Genomic DNA, 21,249 nt, shown 5'->3' with positions numbered 1-21,249 from the left:
GAAACAAACAGGCATCTTCTCCTCTCTCTTCAATACACTTATAATTCAAATACCATATAGCATTTTATTGTCAGAATAGAAACTATTCACAGTAAGTTACCATCTCCTCATTTCCTTTCCTCCAAATCAAGTCTTTTCAGAGAGGCACTCCAGTCATACTTTTAACCAGTTCTCTGCATTAGTCAATTAGAGCCCAGGAACCTCTGGGAAATTTAGCTTCCCAAAATACCACACTCAACCAAAGTGAAAGAACATTTTGTATGCTTTTGTATTTAAATAAGACACTGAATAAAGTAGATGTTCAATCATGGAAGAGGACATGAAAGATGTAAGCAAAAGTTTGTTTGGCAAAGACTTGAGAATGATGTTCCACAAACCAAGCCCCACCTGTGCCCTTCAGGTTACTCTCATTTGGGAAGGCAAGACCCGGGGATTTTCAGAGTTTTCCTTTCCCTTGGAAGATTTACCCGTAAGTTTAGAGAAATAACCTCAGGAAACAACTGTTCCAGTGTTGAAAACCTTAGAGCAGGTCCTCCTATCCATGAGACAGGAAAATTTAACATATAAATTATCACAGTCCTTTGTGGTTGCCAAGGGGAAGGCGGGAGGGGAAGGAATGGACCAGGAGTTTGGGATTAGTAAATGTAAACTATTACATTTAAAATGAATACACAACAAGGTCCTACTGTATAGCACAGGGAAATATATCCAATCTCCTGGGATAGAACATAATGGAAAAGAATATAAAAAAGAACCTATATATGTATAACTGAGTCACTTTCCAGTATAGCAGAAATTAGCACAACATTGCAAATCACCTACACTTTAATAAAAAAAAAAAAAATCAGGACTTTTTTTTAGGGTTGCGGTTGTGGCATATGGAAAATTCCAGACTAGGGGTCGATTCAGAGCTACATCTGAAGGCCTATGCTACAGCCACAGCAGCACCAGATCTGAGCCGCGTCTGCAACCTACATCACAGCTCATGGCAATGCGAGATACTTAACCCTACTTAGAGGGGTGAGGAATCAAACCCTTGTTCATTTCTGCTGAGCCTCAACAGAAACTCCTGATAAATTTTTTTTAATTTTTTTTAAAAAGTTTGAGATGGCTTGATTTTAGTCAAAAAGGAAAAAAGAAAATTTGATTATTTCTATTATAGACATCCCAGTGATCTCTCCAAAAATAGTCCTCTAAAAAATGGAAAGTCCAGATTTTTAAATGTAATTTTTTTGACAACTTACTAAAATCAATAATAATTCCCAAAAAAATGTATCCCAGTCCTCTGCAGCACACAGATGTCAAAGTCACTGAAATAAACCCACAGCACGCAGGCTGATCGCTTGCGCCTGTGTAAGGTACTACTCACTGTGTGGGGAGGCTCATCAAGGGGAGGTTTGATTGATTATTATTATTCCAGTTCTGCCTCTGCCCCTAGGACCCAGTGGAAGATGTTACACCTCACAGTGACTATTTTATTGAAAATAATATAATATTAATTAATTAATGATTACATATAAAAAATGAAAAGAGACTAATTGAGCGATAGTTCAGTTAAATAGCTCTAACAATGTCACTAAGAGTGACAGCAGAGCTGAGCAATTGATCAACAGTACCAGGCATTGAGGGTAGAAACAGCTGCTTTGACATTGGTCTTTCCATGTATTTCCCCATAATGAAAACCAATAACAAAAGCATATTTTAGATGAAAAGATGTCAGAGAAGATAAAATCGTTAAAGCAGCAAGAGTTGTCTATCATTTAAACCTCAAAACAGAATATCTAGTGATGTAAAATTGTTGCTAAAATTATTGACAGAAGAACAGGAAGATCATCATATCAGTAACATAGAAAGAGAGAATTACCACACTGCAAAGAACAATCAATGGGAATGCAATTTTCACTGTTACAAGTCATTAAGTTGAAGATATATGAGAATCAGTTTTAAATACAACATATAATCAGAATCTATTGTGAAACCATATAATAAAAATAACTTTAAAAACTGTACCAAATCAATAAGGCATTTACTTAATAAAATAGAAACTTGACCTCTGGTACAGTTATTTTTGAAGGTTCTCTATCAGAAGGAGTGAAAATAAGATTTCATCTCTCTCATCGATGACTTCAGAAATGCAAAAATCAATCTTCATAACCACCCTGTTGATATTATCATGATTATCCCCATTTTACAGATAAGGAAAATGAGAAACAGGCTTAAGGAATTTACTTAAGGTCAGACCATTAGGCTGTGGTGAGACTGAGATTCAAATTCTGAGTTTCATTCCTGATACACCCAGCAACTGCATTATACACCTCTCAACATTTGGACCAAAGATAAACATGTAGGAAATCCAGGAGTCCTCTCTGAAGAGAAAGTTTAACAGGGTTTGGGTTTGTTTGTTTGTTTGTTTGTTTTGCCTCTTTCTACTCTATGCTCCTATTTATAATATAAATATTAGACATCAGTTCTGCTTTCTCTTAAGCAAATTACTCATTATTCCTGGGTGCCTCTAAGGGCCATTTCTTCTGGGAACCAGAGCTAGGCCCTCACACTGAAGAGGTGTTCTGTGTTAACAGGAACAGAACATTTTATAGAATTCCTTGCATATCCCTCTTTTATTTATCCTCATTCCATCTCATCATAAATATTTGTTTAGATGACTTTTCTCTCCACTAGAATCGGAGCTTCTGGAAAGTGAGCAGGTTTCTGTGGTATCTAGAGCTCCTGACATACAGCTGATAACTTGATACATGTTTGTCAAAATGACATTACATGCCATGGCTAGCAAAAGCAGACTTGAAAGGAACAACTTTAGCCTGCATAGTAAACACACCATCATATTTTTATACTAAAATTTTCACAATGATTGAAAAACATAGACAATTCCATGACTTCTCTTCTTCATTCCTCGTATAAAATAGATCCAAAAGTCTGCAGGATTCTTCCCCAGAAGTGTCTCTTGGGTCTAGCTGAGGCTCCCCTGGTCCTGATTTGCCTGCACTCTAGTCATGTTATCCTGTTTCTCTCTTCCACAGGCCAGCATAGCCAATGCCAAGAAACACAGACCTCATCTCCTTACTACTTTGTTTTTTTAATGCCAACTTATTCCACCGTGTAAAGGGTAAATTCCAAATGCTTAAATGTGGCATCTAAGGACTTTGTAATTTGACCTCCACCTGCCTCTCTTCATCCACGCAATACCCCAACATACACTGAGCCACTCTGAGCTTCTCAGCTCCCTAGTGAGTCAGGCCCTCTCACCTCTGATATTCCCTGGGTCTGGAACTGTCTCTTTTGCTGTCAGAATCCTGGTCATATATAAAGACCTAAATCCACTAGTCTCTGGTGATACTGTTCCTAGTTATCCCGCTCAGGATGCTCATGGTTTCTGCCACTCTCCCCCAACCCCCACCTCCACCCTGTATCTCCATTTTGCCACCTGTCTGCATTAGTATTGTGTATCTCCCCACCTGGAATGTGAGCTCTTTATATCCCAGAGCCCCATTCAGCGTGCTTGGCAGGTGGTAGGCCTAATGCTCTTTATGGTATTAACAGCATTCTTCAAGCCTTGTTGAGCAAAACCAGGAGCTGCCAATGAAAATCTTTCATTTACCATGATTTGTCTCTATTTGTTCTTGTTTCAAATGAGGCATGTGCATGGTAATTCTGTGATGTTTATACTCAGCATCTCCTAAGAACAAGATACTTGAGGTTGCTCCTTATGGATGGCTCAAGTTTCCCTTCTGGTCAACATATTCATAGTTATTCATGGTTAGAGGAACTTTGGGGAAATTCAACAGCTACGTTATCCCCTTATCCAAAATGGACTTGCTCCAAGAGGAAAGAGGAACTAGATAGCAAGTCTGGAAAATGGGTTGTGGGAGGACCTGGAGTGTGCCCCTGAGCACCATGTCGGTTTGGGGTGCTCTCAGTCCTAAAATATCTCGACAAAACTGTGTTTCTCTGGGATGATGAATAAAGGCATCCATGTAAATAAAAATAACAACAACGAACATTTCCTGGGAGGTATGTGCCAGGCTTAGAACTTTGCATAGAGCATCCCAGCTAGTTCCCCTACACCACTGCAGGGATATCCTAGTCTATGGTGAAGAAACTGAGGCTCAGAGTCATTTAAACCCAGGTTGATCTGGCATCTGAGGCCACTCTTTCAACCAGCATCTTTCTTTATTGGAAATAACAAGATCTAGGGGTTTGGGGTTTGTTTTCTTCAAAAATCCCTGATTGTGTAAATAACTTTTCATTTAAATTTTGTGGTCTTGAGACTGAATGTAGTGGGTACACAAAAGATTTTTGAGGAGTTCTTGTTGTGGCTCAGCAGGTTAAGAACCCAACATAGTATCCATGAGGATATGGGTTCAATCCCTGGCCTCACTCAGTGTGATAAGGATAGTGTACAAGCTAGGCATAGTTTGCAGAGGCAGCTAGATCTGGTGTTGCCTGTGGCGGTGGTGTAGTCCTCAGCAGCCGCTCCAACACAACCCCTAGCCCAGGAACTTCCATATGCCATGTGTATGGCCTTAAAAATAAAAATTAAAAAAAAAAACTTAAGATTTTTTTTAATAGAATGGAAGATGATTGCCACCTGGTCACAAGTTCCCTTAGTCCCATTTTTTTAGCACCTGACACCTAGTGATACCCCAACAGACTTAGAATCATGAAGAAGAGTCTTCTGATCATTGGTGAGATTTTTTTAATTGCAATGAGGAAATTACACTACTTTCTACAGAGACTAGAGGTTCTCATTTTCCTCACAACAAAACTCTCACATAGACAAAACTGGTATTTATTTTTAGGAAATGAAGACCCTGTCCCACCCAGGTAGTTCATAGCTGAACCGGGATTGGAACTCACGTGGTCTGCTTCTTGTTCCCGTGTATATTCTATTGCATAAGAAAAGTAAACAAGAGAGCAGACGGGAGATGATAAGCTAAGGAAGATAAAGTAGATTGCAGTCTTTGTAAGGAGCTTCTTTTTATTTTTCCAAAGCTTGAGATTACTTGGCAAGATGGTGCTATGGGGTTCTTTAGAAATCTGTTATCCCTTATTGAATAAGGAAGTATCTAAGTTATCTGTTCAAACTTCTGTGGAAATTTCTAGCATGTAGAGGAAAAAGCAAGATCAATATTAGAATATTTAAGGCCTAGAAATGGGCTTCTCATGGTTTACCTGGATGGACATACATCCTCAGGAGATTCTGAGTAGCCACAGAATGTAAAGAAGTGGCTATTGATCTGGAGCTCAGAGAAATAGGACACTTTGTGGGCCAAAATGCGAAAAGAAATATATATATATTTTTTATAAAAGTGTATTTTATACAAATATATAATTTTATAAATTATAATTTATAAAATTATAACATGTGCGTGTATATACACATATGTAGATATACATACATATATATAAAATCCAGAAGTATAAACAATAAGCAGATATGGAATCTGCCTTTGTTCTTTCTATACCTTTACAATAAGAATTCAATTGTTTTAGTTAAAACAACCAAAATAAGCAATGATTCCTTAGTATTTTTATAATGAGGTAACCTTTCTGATGGTAATAAGTGGAAGTGCATGAGATGAAAGGTAGAAATTTCAAAAGGCTCAGAAAAAAATTCAAAAAGCAAATATAACTAATCTTTGGCTAAGAAACCTGAGGCTAAAACACAAAATCAGGCTAACTTATGAGGAATCTACTTATTCTTTATTTGCAGTAAATGTTTCATGACAAGACTATTGCTTCAGTTTGGGAAGAGTCAAAACATAATGGAATTACCTAAATTTGCTTATTTAAAAAAATCCCTTCATTTTCTGCCACAAATTTGAGTTTTCTTTTGTACATCCCATTATATATAGAACGTTTACTGAATAAATACCAATTTGAGTTAAAATGATATTAGGTTTTGATGATCTACCTATTTTTAGCCTAAGGACTAGTGATTTTCTGAATTCACATTTTCATCATTTTAATGAAAATGAGGTAATATGCTGAAATGGTATTTTCGTAGATTGTATTAAGGTTTATATACTCCAGATTTTTCACATACACTGTCATATATTTCCCCTCAGATCTTATATATATATGACAATATATTGTTTGTACTGTTTATAGCCTACCGCAGTTTTAAGAAATAAAATTTATTATATTTCTTGACCTTTTTAAAGTTATCTTCTTCTAACACTAGCAACAGCATATCTGTAACAGAACAGAGCTTAGTTATATATAGTTTTGTTATTATCCTTGAAGGTATTTGTCACAACCGTGCCAATTTAATACTTAAAGGGCTATGTTCACCTGTACCTGTTCTAAGACAGGACAAGATTTGGAATATGCTTAAAATTCCACTGTATGTTACTATTACCATATGGAATAGTGAAGGCTGACTTGCCATAAGGTTGTAAAAATGGTGAGCATCAGTTCTGTACAACAGTCCAGAGACTATTTTCTAAGCCAAAATTTCAGTATTTTTATAACTATATAAAATAGTTCAGTTTAGGTCATGATATCAACATTCAATACATAACTTGGAGTTCCCATCATGGCTCAGTGGTTAACGAACCTGACTAACATCCATGAGGACACAGGTTTGATCCTTGACCTCACTCAGTGGGTTAAGATTCTGGCATTGCCATGAGCTGTGGTGTAGGTCACAGACTTGGCTCAGATCCTGTGTTGCTATGGCTGTGGTGTAGGCTGGGAGCTGTAGCTTCAATTCGACCCCTGGCTTGGGAACCTCCCATATGCCATGTGTGCAGCTCTTTATATACATATCCTTAAATATACTGAATAGTAGTATATTTCCTATAAGGTTTTGGTTTTTTTTTTGTTGTTGTTTTTTTTTTTTTTTTAGGGCTGCACTCGTGGCAAATCAAAGTCCCCAGGCTAGAGGTCGAATTGGAGCTGCAGCTGCCAGCCTGTACCACAGCCACAGCAACAGGGGATCCGGGCCTCATCTGCAACTTACACCACAGCTCATAGCAATGCTGGATCCTTAACCCATTGAGCAAGGCCAGGGATTGAACCCACATCCTAACAGACACTAGTAGGATTCGTTTCCAAAGCATCACAACTAAAACTCCTATTTCCTACATTTTTAAGGAGGGAGACTAATTCAGCAACATTTCATACAGGACAAAACAGAGCTGAAAGACAAAACATCTTACAGCTTCCAAAATGTCTAGCACATTGTTTAAGGAAAACTTACAGAAAGAAAAAAAAATTAGCTCAGTAAATTTATTCTCTCACAAATAATACAACAAATTTTAATAAATCCTAGCTTTGAAGGAAATTTGTCAGCCACAAACAGGCCTTTTTGTTTGTATAAGAAGACTCTTTCAGGTGGCCAGAAAGGCTTTTAGTTAAGTTATATCATGTATTATACAAAGTTCTTATCATCTGCTGGCGAGTGACATAAGAGTCATTAAAGACAAGCTTTGATCATATTAGACCCAATGCATCATTAATATTAATCATGAGGGTTGCATCTTTAGTATTTTACATTACTTTGCATATCATGATTATGTATCAAATGTCTAATATAACTCATGTTTACCATTAAAAATATCTATGGCCATCTTTCCTGGCTCAAGCCAGCCTTGCTGACATCCTTTTTCAAATGTTCCTCTGGAAATGACCAAATTCTTAAGTGGCAAGTGCAAGTAAATTTTCTTGCACTAGATTTGTCAGTGTTCAAAATCATACCACGAGGGCATATTTAATAAATAATTAAACACCTTGATTACTTTTTGTGAATGACTTGGTTTAGTTAGGTGCTCTCCAAAATCTAGTTGATAGAAGACTAGTCCTGAGAGATGCACTGCAGTAAAAGATATAATAATGAAATTAGTTTAAAAAACTAGCTCATTGTCTAGTCCCTTACTGGTGACCCTCAAAGCATCTTAGAATACTGAAAACTCTTAAGAGGTCCTGAAAGTAAAAGAAACACATTCCAATTTATATACCTAATGTTTCCCATGTTTACCTGATGATGGTAATAGCCATTTTCATCACCCCATTCTATATGTACATGAATAATCATTAAGAAATAACTCTCTCCAAATTATTTTAAAGATCTATTATCTTACTTTCTACTAAAGAGCTGTCAATTTTGTTTCAAGGCACTACATGAAGTTTTCTGAAATTTTCTAACCCTTGAGATTATTTCAGGGTGATTTGTTTTATAATTTTGAAAGATTTTCAGTCATTTTATATTTAAATATGTATTTGTCTTACAAATTTGATAAAATAGGGAGATAACTATCCATATTGGCCTCCTTTTTATCTGCCACTGAAAAAAAATCAAAAATTCAATGTTTAGAGCTAGTATAGAATATTTTTACTTTATAAATTAATAACAAAATTTTAAATACGATTTAAAAATCATTTGGCTGTCAACTATAAAAAATAAAGTATACCTTCATTAAAGTTCTTATTGTATGATAGATTTTTATCCAAAGTGCTTCCTTTCTTTAAAGGAAAGAATAATCTAATTTCCCTATGTATAATCATTTTAGGAAATCCCTTCATGGCTCAGCGGAAATGAATCTCACAAGCATCCATGAGGAGGGTAGGTTTGATCCCTGGCCTCGCTCAGTAGGTTACGGATCCGGCGTTGCAGTGAGCTGTGCTGTATGTCACAGACAAGGCTCGGATCCTGTGTTGCTGAGGCTGTGGCTGTGGCCATTGGCTACAACTCCAATTTGACCCCTATCCTGGGAACCCCAATACACCGCGGGTGCGGCCCTAAAAATACAGTAACAATAATAATAATAATAATAATCATCATCATCATCATCTTGGCTGGAGTTCCTATTGTGGCTCAGTGGTTAACGAATCTGACTAGGAACCACGAGGTTGCGGGTTCGATCCCTGGCCTTGCTCAGTGGGTTAAGGATCTGGTGTTGCTGTGAGATGTGGTGTAGTTCGCAGACGCAGCTCAGATCCCACATTGCTGTGGCTATGGCATAGGCCCACGACTACAGCTCCAATCAGACCCCTAGCCAACCTCCATATGCTGCAGGAGCGGCCCTAGAAGAAGCAAAAAGACAAATCATCATCATCATCATCATCATCTTAGAGAACAATGGTATGAATAGCAATAAGGATATGCTTCTTTTGAGGTTAAGTATGTTTTAATAATGATAAAATTATAAATTCCTGGGAAAAAATAATAAACATCATTGCTCAGATGCTGACATAATTTGTTCAGATTAGTAATGTCGTTGTTATAATCAGGGATGCTAGAAAGATAGAGTGTCATATTCTAAATTTTAGAACAGTCTACCTTCCAGCTAACTGAGAGAGGAATTAGCACTAATTTTGTTTACCCAACCTGACTTTAATAGCAGGTAAAGTAATGCCCATAGTGCTACTGCTGTCTGTACAGCAGAAGAAAATTACTGTGAAAATATATTTCATAACGCTGAAAGCTTAATTGAGAGCCAATCTCTTCTACTGCTAAAAAGTGTGTGTGTGTGTGTGTGTGTGTGTGTGAGAGAGAGAGAGAGAGAGAGAGAGAGAAACAGAAATAACCATTTGATGACATATTGTAGCTTTCTTATGTTAAACACTTTTTTTATTATGGTAACATATCTGAGTAATTGAAATAATTTCCACTGCACAGATATCACATGCTGAAGCATGACAATGCAATACTAATTGCACATTGTGTTGACATTTCAAGCATATTTTCTGTAACAACATTTGCATTCATATACAGATAGTAAAACACATGGGGATAATTTGAGTCATGATTCATGGTAGCAAATGTATTGCTTTCAAGCTCATCTTCAAACCCAGAATCTTCAGCTAATCTATTAATATTCAATGTTGTAACATGTACAGTAGTTACGTATGAACCAATCAGCTCAGGACCAAGGACTGTCATTGTTAGCCTTTGAAAGAGAAATATCAGTATTATCTGATTACTTTTGTAAGACTTATTAATTTAGAAAATATTAGCTTATTGAATGATGATTTTACCAAAAGTTTTCAAGTTAGCAGGTGGGGATAAAATAAAAGATTTATGTAGCTCTTTTAGGTAATACAGCCTAGGTAATGCAAAATGTGTCACCTGAATATTTTTCCTTCACTATTCCATTTACCCACTCGTGACAAGGCAAAAAAAAAAAAATACCAAAAAAAGGCAGCAATCTCAAGGTGTGCAATAAGTTTTAATATTACAATTTTTTGGTCACAAGCCTGTTATTCATAGTCATATATCTTGATTCATATGGATCCAGAAAATTAATGCTCTTTTTTTTTAGATACTGAAACTACAACATTGTTCTTAAATATCTGAGCAGAAAAACTGAACTTGATTCAATAACACATTTTATCTAAGTTTTATTGTTGCTGAGGCAAAAATACACCACCATAAACCAATGTTTAAAAGGCAGGATTTCTCTTTTCTTGACTTTGTCCACGCAAAGTCAAAACTTCAAAGGGAACTTAAAGTTTAAAAAAAGAAGAAGAAAAGAAAAAGAAAAAAACAGTGTCAGGAATAAAATTTTGATCATCAATATACTTCCAAATTTTAATTTATTTGTAAGTAGAATTAGAACAAAATAATTAGATAACTAAGTCCTTAAAGCTTAAAATTCTCCATTTAAAAAGAAAAGAAATTTTCAAAAATCATCAGGTCACAGCGACACAGCTAGTTGTAATTATACTTTTTTTATTGTTTAACCCTTAGAACCAAATAAACTAAGACTCGAAATGGAAAATAGCATTACAGAAAAGAAAAGGAAGGTATGTTTTTTCACTCTTCTCAAGATACTTATTATTTTTTAAAGAATATACATTTTAGAAAAAAATAGTGCTTTATAGAAAACTAGAAATAATAGATTTTATGCAAATTTTTTTGGTACTTTTGAACAGTCAAGTAATATAGATGTTTAGGTTTAAAGAGAATTTTTTAATGGGATGACTTTGACATGCTAAAGAAGAAAGAAAGCATTTGGATTAAATTATATTAAGATGTGAAATTTTGAGTTACATAACAAAATTCTATAATCATTAAAAACAGAATTAGAATGAAATCCTTTTCTTGATGTCTAGAAGCCACTGTCATCTAGCTCTGTGTAAACATTAGATGAGAAGATTGGGGCTTTTTGCTTGAGTTTAGTTCATTTTAGTTTGGGGTAAAGGAATTAATAGACAAGTTTTGAATATTTAGACCTAGTTGAGATATATGAAAAAATATGTACAGATCTTTGCATCTGACAGAGACAACCATTGCCATTTCTATATTTGATCCTGTTATAATTTCATTTTTACACATGCAAGGTAAAGTAAAATTTGTTGCTAATAATCATAATATGAGTCACAATAGCTCCTTCAACAGAATACAGAAAGCAAATGGTAACATTTACAATGTTGGATTATTAAAGCAAAAACTAAGCTGTAATCTCATGCTATGTTCATAAATGATAACTTAAACATTAAAAGATTACTTTTTATACAATTCTGGAAATCATTATAATCATATGCAGTTCTGGAAAGCATTAGTTACAGAATGAGCAGGGTGTAACAGAATGAAAATGTGCTTTCACTGTAAGTAAACCAAATTCCCTATTAAAATCTCCTGGTAAGATTGAATAGCTTCTGGAGTTTTTCAGATAAAGTTATTTCCCTCCTGGAAGAGAAAGTCAGACTATCACTTATACTGATAGCTTTTAACTCTATGAATAAAAAATTTATAATAAAAACTAAGGAATATTTTATACCTCTAAAACATTTCTATGGCCTCTAGAGACTTCCACAGTTTATTACCGTATCTTCTCTTCTTAGTTTCTCATTAGGGAATAAGCATCACCACAACCATCATCCACAGCATACCAGGTAGTATACATAAATAATGAGTACAGGACTTTTATTCACAACTTCATCATATCAGACTAGATCAGTATAAATAGGCAAATGGGGGAAAATAAAATTCTAGTACTCAAAAAAAGCCAGGCCTAAGTAGCTAGAAGAATGAAGTTTGCTCACATGGTAACTGGGTAGTTTCTTACATTTAAATCATTTAAATTTACTCTTTTTTTGTATGTTTTTTTCCCTCTAGGGGGAAGTATATTGGGCATTTTTTTTTCCTTTGAATTAAAATTTCACTTTTGTACAACCAAGAAAAGAATTTTCAAAATATTCACTCTAGCAAATTAAGTCATCACTTTGATTTAAGCAAATGCAAGTGAGTGGTCAACAAACTGGGTCAATATCATATACCAGACACTTTAAATTCTGTCTCATTCATGAATTGAAAAGAAAAATGACTAAAATTGCTCCAGGAAAAGGCCTACTCACTGATCATTTTTATAACGATTTTGTTAATACCCCAACTATTTGCATTATTTATCAAAAAATTCTAAACATACTTAAGAATTCACAAGATGATATCATAAACACTCAGAGCTACACTGTAATTTCCTTCATCCTAACATCCTTACTCTCTTTCTCTACAAAGGTAATAACAAACTCTTCTTTGGGATGCAATTAGCAAGGAAAAGTATCCATTAGAGTAAGGATACTCCCATATTCATAAAGAATCAAGTAGCTGGAGGTAATTTAGGGAAGAATCTGTTTTATCCCAATACAACTGCAGAACATGGCTTTAAATGTAAAATGTATCTAACTTACAACTTTGGCTTGCCAGTTATCCAGCTTGTGAATTAAAGCAGGCCACTTTGCCTCTTTCAGTTCTCCTTCTGCTTTGGGCCCATTTCTTGATTTACTGGAAATAGCTATCAGGATAGTAAAAGGAGGTAAAACATTCATGAATTTTGCAAATAATTAGCATCTCTGAGAAATTAAAATTATTGAGTGACGTTTAATAAACTTAAAGGTCAATATTGTAATTTCTATGGCTATTTATCCTACTGCTGTTTATATTTGTATAGAAAACTGAAACCTCACACATTGCTTTCAAAACTGTAAAAGGAAATAAGCTGCTATGAAACTTATGCATAATAACTTGGGACAAGAAGAAAATTTCATACTATATTTTTATTTTTTAAAATTCTCAAGGGCACATCCATGCCTAATAATATCTACTAATCAGAATCTTCTATTTGAAATAGTTTAGATTAATTTCTATGATGAAATATGAAACTCTGTATTAGAGTTTGCAATGTAAGTTGGTCTCAACACTGAGAAACTTATAAGAGTGACACATTATTTTGTAACATTAAAGTAAGTTTAAAATTTCAGCTCTTCCACTTCTGAAGAACAGAAGGGATTGTATTTAACCATATGCACCCATCAGAGACACACTTTCCAAATAAAAGTTCAGTGGTAAGAGATAGAAAAATCATGTGGTAAGATGTCACCATTAACCATTATTTTCCGTTCTCTTTTTGTGACTCCTGATGAAAAGTAAAAATACAAGCTAGTATATTTTATTTTTAACCCACTGGATTGTCTTCCATTTTAGATCATAATATGATCCTTACTGAAAATGTACATTATCATTTTCACAGGTAGCTAAATTTCCACATAGAGGAATAAAAATGTTAGAGTATCGGGTTGGAATTTTTATAGTACTTTACAGTGTGCCATAGTAATGACAAACCCACCTTATACTTAATCCTACCGTCAAGCAACACCAGGCTTCCAATTTTTTTTTCCATTTTAAATAGCTACTATATATAGGAGAATTAATAAGGTAATTTACTATTACTGCTTTTTCAAGTCAAAAGACATGTTATCTAGAAAATAATTTAACACTTGTAATGGGATCTTCAAGATCAATTCTTTTATATACTCTGCAGCAAAAATAACATTTCTAGTAGGAAGGTATTAATTATAAACCTAGCAAATTCTAGACATTCACATATTTGTGTAAACAGTTTTAACATGGTTTATTACATTTCCAGAAAGGTTAAATCTTATATCCAGTTTCCTGCTAATTCTTTTTCATATATTATAATAAATATATATGTTATTTGAGTGCATGTGTGTATATATTCTCCCACATATATATGTCATATATACATAAACAGTACTTAATGGTCACTGTCTTTGCCATGTTAAAATGGGAAGATAATAATTGCTATTATGCATAACTCATTGCGATCTTCCCTTCTGTTTCACAAATGGCCATATCGGGATGTAAACAACACATTGGAGCGAGCCATTCCAGGTGAACTGTATTTCAAGTTGTATGTTGGTGTTCTCAAGAAGAATTGTGTACTTCCTGGTAGTAAATACCTAAAAATAACAGTTAAAAAATTAGGCTTTTACAAACAAGTTACTATAAACAACTCTCACTAAAATATTATGTAGTTAGTAAGCTGTATATCCTACATAAGGAATGATACTGTAATAATGCAATGCATATAAAATGATTTCCTCTCCTAGACTGAGGAGGGGAGGCAGGGAGAAGGTCATAAATACAGATTAATACATATGTTGAATATAGATGCAACATGTGATCTTAGTGTCCCAAGACATCCCATAAAAAGCCGTGAACTCACATGCTGTTTACATGGCTCAGGTTAATTTGGAATTCATCATTAATCTCTGCAAATAATGTGTGGAACCAGTCAACTATTTCTTTAATGTATGTGACATGAGAATTTGGCTAGCCACATTAAAATAACTATTTCAAGGATATCGAAACCACTGATTATAATTTTATAATATATCATAGATGTATTGTGACTACAGGTGATCTAAAACCAAAAGTTACAAAGATTAACATTTAGAACTAGTTTATAAATTTTATATTCTTAGACTACGGGATGTTTATGACTACGGAACACCAAATTACATTTTGCATGCAACATTTGCACCCAATTGTATTTCAGAATGCATGAATGTTCCAGAGTGTAGGACAATATAGTATACATACTATTTATAACATAGCATCGCCATCAGGACCATGAGGAGCATCCCTGACAAAACATTAACATTTCTGTAGTGAAATCTAGAAATATTCACAATAAATCAGATAAAAACTATAAACAACACTGCATTAAGTCAGATGTGTCAATAAATGGGTTACTTTTTTAAAATTTGGTTTTAGTTTTAGCTTTCAGAGCTTTGGGAATTAGGTACTGCAAAAAAGACTGCACCTGTATAATTTGTTTTCCTCTAAACCTTTGAGGCCAGTCCAATCTATACATCTACAGAGAAATGATCAAGGAAATCCACATGAGCAAATGCAAATAAGCATCACTGTTAAAAGTAGGAATCCTGGTAGCGATCAGAAGGATATGCTAGAAAGTCAAGATAGAGATATCTATAAACAATTTCCAAGAGCACAAATAGAAACAGATTTATAAGTAGTATTGAAAAAAAAAGAATGAAAAGTAGGGCGCACCAAATCATTTGTTTTCTTCACTTGACATTAGAAACCTCCAGCAACAGTGTCATTCTTCTCTAGATATACAAAGAAACTGAGGGACAAGGGTACTATTAGCTACCTATTCTATATTAAATAATAATGGTAACTACCAACCTCTATGCCAATGGAAAATTACATTTATAGTTGTGTTCTACGAATTTTGTAGAAGAACATGAATTCATCAGATCAAACCGCATACGGCCTTCAGGTTAAAATGGCAAATTCTCCATAATATTCATAAACATCATTTCATCATGAATTATCTGATAATATCCTCTAAATCTATTACTTAATATCACAAGCTATAAATAATTGCTCAAATCATTAAGTTAATAGAGCAGTAAAATAATATATAATAAACCAAATTAAATCAAAATCACACAATGGGTGATGAATAATGAAACAATTGATTTCTCACATCATAGAGTATATAAATTATTTTCTTAATATCACTTGGGTAATTTATAGGGATTAATTATTATGTCAAGAGCTAGTGGAGTCATGATAATTAATCTGATATATTATGCCATGAAAAGGCTACCCTTCCTAATCTAGGACAAAGGTGCAAAGAAAATAAGGTATTTGACCAAAAACCACTATTCTGTATTAGTTGAGAATTATTCTGTCTTCTACTGAAAATACACTCTTATTACAATGATAATTGCTATAGTAAATAGTAATTTCCACCAATTTTCTTTTGAGGAATTTTTAGGCAATAGTTACTACTGACATTACAATAACACTCATATAGCCTATTGGCTAAAGATCCCCATTTTCACAGATGAAAAAGTAAAAGTACAAAATCCAGGATTACAGCTAACTTATACTATTTTATTTAACACTGGTTTGTATTTAAATAGTGTTTTTCTGTGTGCTAGCACCATTATAATGGCTTTATAAATATTATTTAGCTATATACTATGAGAACCCATTTAGTTCTCATAACAATCCTCTATGGTAAACATTATCATCAGCTCCATTTAATAGATGAATACACCAAAGCATACAGGAATCAAATGCCTTGCCCACAGCCACATAGCCAGTAAGTGTTAGAGTCGGGATTCAAATCCATTTGGGCTTACCCCAGGATCAGTGCTCCCAGCAACTATACTATATTGTCATTTCTGTGTATGAATCCCAGTTTTAAAACTAATGGATATAATGATTATACTAATTTTTTTTCAGAAATATGAAGTTATAAGAAAATCTAGAAAGTAGAAAAAAATTTCATACATCCATAAACCTAAACTTTTTAACAGAAGGAGAAAAGGCTAAAATGAAACTTTTTCAGGACTTAAAAAGGAAAAGAAATTCAGTATGAACACCCAAAAAAGCATATATAAAATCACATTGGAAGAAGCACTTTGCTTCCCTAAAGCAAAGGCTGTGGGATATTTTAAAGCATTACTGGGAAACACAAAGGATTATTTGCCTTAATATAGCCATTAATATCTCCTGGGAGATCCCACACTAGCTGAACATCAAAGATTACTTTTGAAATGTTCTTTGCAATGAAGTTAAATAACACAACTTGATTTTTTCAGCAGGTAGAATATCTCTAGAAAAGAAGATTTATAGACTATATTAAAGAGTTTGTGTTAAAGCACCAAAAAATATGAAGTTTCCAGCTTTATTTCTATTCTAACTACTCTTGTACAAAAATAGCTAACTCATAGCTAATTCATACCAAGGAGAAATACCTCAAACTACCCTATTTCCTTCACACACATACCCTTACTCCTCATCTCTAAGACAAGTTATGCACATCTTCACATATGGATCATACTAATGTAAAACATGCATTTGTCTAATTCCTATTTGATATAGAATTGGCTGGTCTGTCATGTACCAATGTTATTGCTGACCATGGAGAATCTTTAAAACATGAAGTATTTCAAGACTGATAATAATTAGCCTTGAAACTTAAGCTACATCCAACTTCTGAGATCTTCCTGGATAAAGACCAGGACCCCTGCTCCCCCAGAATACACTGCCTTCCTGGTTTGGGGAAGATAAGGTAAATAAAGTTTATCACAATATTAGAGCTGTGTTTCTTTTAAATTTTTTTAAATTGTGGTAAAATATATATAACATGAAACTCCCTATTTTTACCATTTTAAGTACACAATTCGGTGCATTAAATACATTTATAATGGTTGTGTAACCATAACCATGATCCAGTTCCAAAACTTAATCATCTCAGACAGAAACTCTCCGCCATAAACACTAAATTCCCATCTCCTCCTCCCAGTCCCTGGTAACCTCTATTCTACTTTCTAAGTCTATAAATGTATCTGTTCCAGATAACCTCAAAAGAGTGGAATTATACTTTATTTGTCCTTTTGTGTTTGGTTTATTTAACTTAGCCTGCGTCCAAGGTTTCATCCATGTTGTAGCATATATCAGAATTTCATTCCTTTTTATTCAGGCTGAATAATATTCCATTGCCTGTATATACCGCATGTTACTTATCCATTCGTAAGTTGATGGACACGTGGGAGGTTTCCACTTTTTGACTATTGCCAATAATGCTGCTATGAACACTGGTGTACAAGTATTGGTCTGAGCTTGTTTTCAATTTTTCAGGGTATATACATAAAAGTGGAATTGCTGGTTCATATGGTAATTCTATATTTAACTTGTTGAGGAACTGCCAAACTGTTTTCTACAGCAGCCACACCATTTTATATTCTGAACCAGCTCCAACTTCTAAATATCCTTACTAAAACTTATTATTTTGCATTTTTTGATAATAGCCAGTGCAGCATAAATATCGTGGTTTTAACTTTGATTTGGTGGGGGGCGGTCCTAGGTTCAAGTCCCGCCCCTTGTCATATGCTAGCAAAGTGGATTGGATGAGCCATTTGTCCTTTCTGAGCTTCAGTTTTCTCATTGGTGAAAAAAGTCCAGTAATTTCTGCCATGCTTATCTCCCAGAGTATGGACTCGGTGAAATAGTGCCTATAGGTGAAATATTACTATTTATGTGTTATTAACATCAACCTTATTAGCAAGACCACGCCAGTTTTGGAATAGATGTATCAAGTTATCTTAGCCTAAGATAATAATAGTACCATGTATTTAATTTGATCTTTAAAACTTTTATATTGTAAAATATAGCACACATTCAAAAAAGTGCATGAAATATCAATGTCCAGTTTAATGAATAACATAAAGTGATTACTTACATAACTGCTACCCAGGTTAAATGACTGAACATTTCTAGTACCCCAGATACCTGAATTATAGCACCGTCCCTCCCTATAAAATTACCTGCTATCCAGACTTTAATGGTAATTAATTCCTGTTTATCACCTAAGTATACATTTTGTAAACACTATAATTCAGCTTTCCCTATTTTTTAATATAAAAATAAATGGAATGAAGTATTATTCATTTCAGTGTGGCTTCTTTTGCTCAAATTTCTGTTTGAGACTCATTCAAGTTGGTATGTCTATGTGCAGTTTGTTCATTTAAGAACACAATTGCTTCAGAATCATTTGTTTAAATAAACTCCCCCCCCATTTGTTATAAATTAAGTGTCCCCATTTTGTCATAAATCAAGTCTCTATTTATAACAGGGTCTATTTATGGCCTTTGTGAATGGTTCCATTGGTCGCCTACCCTTATGGTGATATTACACTGTCTTAAGTAACCATAGCTTTATTATTAGCCTTAATACACTGTAGTTAATAAATCCTACTATTTTATTGTTCTATTTCAAGAATGTCTTATCTATTCTTGGCCTCTTCCTTTTCTGTATAAATGCCAGAATAAGACTTGGTCAAATTCTGAAGCCTGGAAAAAAATGGTTAGCATTTACATGAGGATTATATTGAATTTATAGATGGATAGAACTATTTGAGAACTGACATACTGTTAATACTGATTTCAATAATGAATAAGGTATATCTTTACATTTTCACATTTTCCTGAATAAAAGTCCTACACATTTTGTTACATTTATCCCTAAGTATTAGTTATTTTTTGATGCTACTGAAAAAGATTATATCTAAAATGTCATATTCTAGCTATTATTGATGTAAAAAATATGATTGAGTACCTTGATTTTGATTTCATCAAAACTGTTAAATTTACTTATTTGTAGATTTATCTAGATTCTATGAACACAATCATATCTAGTAGTAGTGAGTTTCAGTTCTTTCTCTCAAATCTAATGCTTTTTACTTCTTTGGCTTGCTTCCTTGAACCAGCTAGGATAAATAAAATGATATAGTATAATGATAAATAAAAGCAGTAGTAACAAGGGATCTTGTCTTATTTCTCATCTCAAAAGGAAAGCCTTCAACATTTCACCATTAGGTATATGTCTCTTGTAGGGTTTTTATAGCTAACCTTTATTAGATTAAGAAATTTCCCTTTTGTTTCTAGCTTGCTAAGCATTTTTTAAAAGCATGAATATATACTGAATTTTATCAAGTGACTTATCTGTATATTTTGTGTTTTTTAATTAAAGTATAGTTAATTTACAATGTTTCTTCAATTTCTGTTGCACAGCAAAGTGACCCAATCACAGATGGTTCCCTGTGCTATACAGTAGGAACCCATTGCCCATCCATTCCAAATGTTTTAGTTTGCATCCACCAACCTCAAACTCCCCAGCTGTCCCACTCCTTCCCCACTACCCCCTCCCTGCTCTCCATGTCTGTGAAATGTTTGTTTTGTGAATAGGATTATTTGTGCCATATTTTAGATTCCACATAAAAGTGATATCATATGGTATTTGTCTTTCTCTTTCTGACTTACTTCACTTAGTTTGAGAATCTCTAGTTCCATCCATGTTGCTGAAAATGGTATTATTTTGAACTTTGATGCCTGAGTAGTATTCCATTGTGTGTATGTGCCCCATCTTCTTAATCCACTCATCTGTCAGTGGACATTTAGGTAGTTTACATGTCTTGACTATTGTGAATAGTGTTGCAATGAACATCAGGGTGCATGCATCTTTTTGAATGAATGTTTTGTCCAGAAGTGGGATTGCTGGATCATATAGTAGTTCTATATTTAGTTTCCTGAGGTACCTCCATACTGTTTTCCATGGTGGTTGTACCAATTTACATTCCCACCAAAAGAGAAGGAGGATTCTCTTTTCTGCACACCCTCTCCAGCATATGTTATTTGTTGACTTATTAATGATGGCCATTCTGACTGGTATAAGGTGGTACCTCATTGTAGTTTTGATTTGAATTTCTCCAATAATTAGTGATGTTGAGCATTTTTTCATGTGCCTGCTGGCCATTCATAAATCATCTTCAGAAAAATATCTATTTTGGTCTTCTGCCCATTTTTCAATTGTGTTTTTGTTGTTGTTGAGTTGTATGAGGTGTTTATATATTTTGGAGATTAGGTACTTGTCTATTGCATCATTTGCAAAGATTTTCTACCATTCTGTGGGTTGTCTTTTGTTTTTTAATGGTTTTCTTTGCTGTGCAAAAGCTTTTGAGTTTAATTAGGGCCCATTGGTTTACTTTTCCTCTTATTGATCTCATTCTAGGAAGTGCCTATGTTCTCCCCTAGGAGTTTAATAGTATCTGGCCTTATATTTAGATCTTTAATACATTTTGAGTTTATTTTTGTGTATGGTATTAGAGAGTGCTCTAATTTCGTTCTTTGACATGTAGCTTTCTAGTTTCCCATCACCACGTATTGAAAAAGACTATTTTTCTTTCACTATATGTTCTTGCCTCCTTTATCATAGATTAGTGTACCACAAGTGCTTGGCTTTATTTCTGGGCTTTCTATCCTGTTCCATTGATCTGTATTTCTGTTTTTGTGCCAGTACCATATTGTTTTGATAACTGTAGCTTTGTAATATTGTCTGAAGTCAGGGAGCCTGATTCCTCCATTTCCATATTGCTTTGGCTATTT

At 34.2% G+C, this 21,249-nt stretch overlaps 1 protein-coding gene and 1 long non-coding RNA gene across 12 annotated transcripts in view; one reads left to right on the top strand and one right to left on the bottom strand.

Annotated features, from left to right (window-relative positions):
* The window catches only part of LOC146402824 (uncharacterized), a 125,838-nt gene that overhangs the window by 53,446 nt on the left and 51,143 nt on the right, over nucleotides 1–21,249 (top strand). The window lies entirely within an intron of this gene.
* TTLL7 (tubulin tyrosine ligase like 7) overlaps nucleotides 9,571–21,249 on the bottom strand; it is a 159,822-nt gene continuing 148,143 nt past the window's right edge. For 3 of the 11 annotated variants that reach the window (XR_014807911.1, XR_002345115.2, XR_014807907.1), the window contains exons 21-22: nucleotides 12,655–14,223; nucleotides 9,571–11,653 (exon numbers count right to left, since the gene is read on the bottom strand). Coding sequence is in view for 2 of the 11 variants with exons in the window: in XM_021096371.2 (XP_020952030.1) it covers nucleotides 14,103–14,223 (121 nt within the window). In the remaining 9 variants the exon portion in view is untranslated. Of the gene's footprint in view, nucleotides 14,224–21,249 lie in introns of all 11 variants that reach the window. The other 8 variants (XR_002345117.2, XR_014807909.1, XM_021096371.2 and 5 more) reach the window with 6 other exon arrangements.

This window comes from Sus scrofa, chromosome 6, assembly GCF_054392235.1.
Source record: "Sus scrofa isolate SSC_HxYL_T2T_F1_AM1 chromosome 6, Sscrofa_HxYL_maternal_Yorkshire_Landrace_v2.0, whole genome shotgun sequence".
NCBI classification, from domain to species: domain Eukaryota; kingdom Metazoa; phylum Chordata; class Mammalia; order Artiodactyla; family Suidae; genus Sus; species Sus scrofa.
This window is presented reverse-complemented; position numbering and strand designations above follow the sequence as displayed.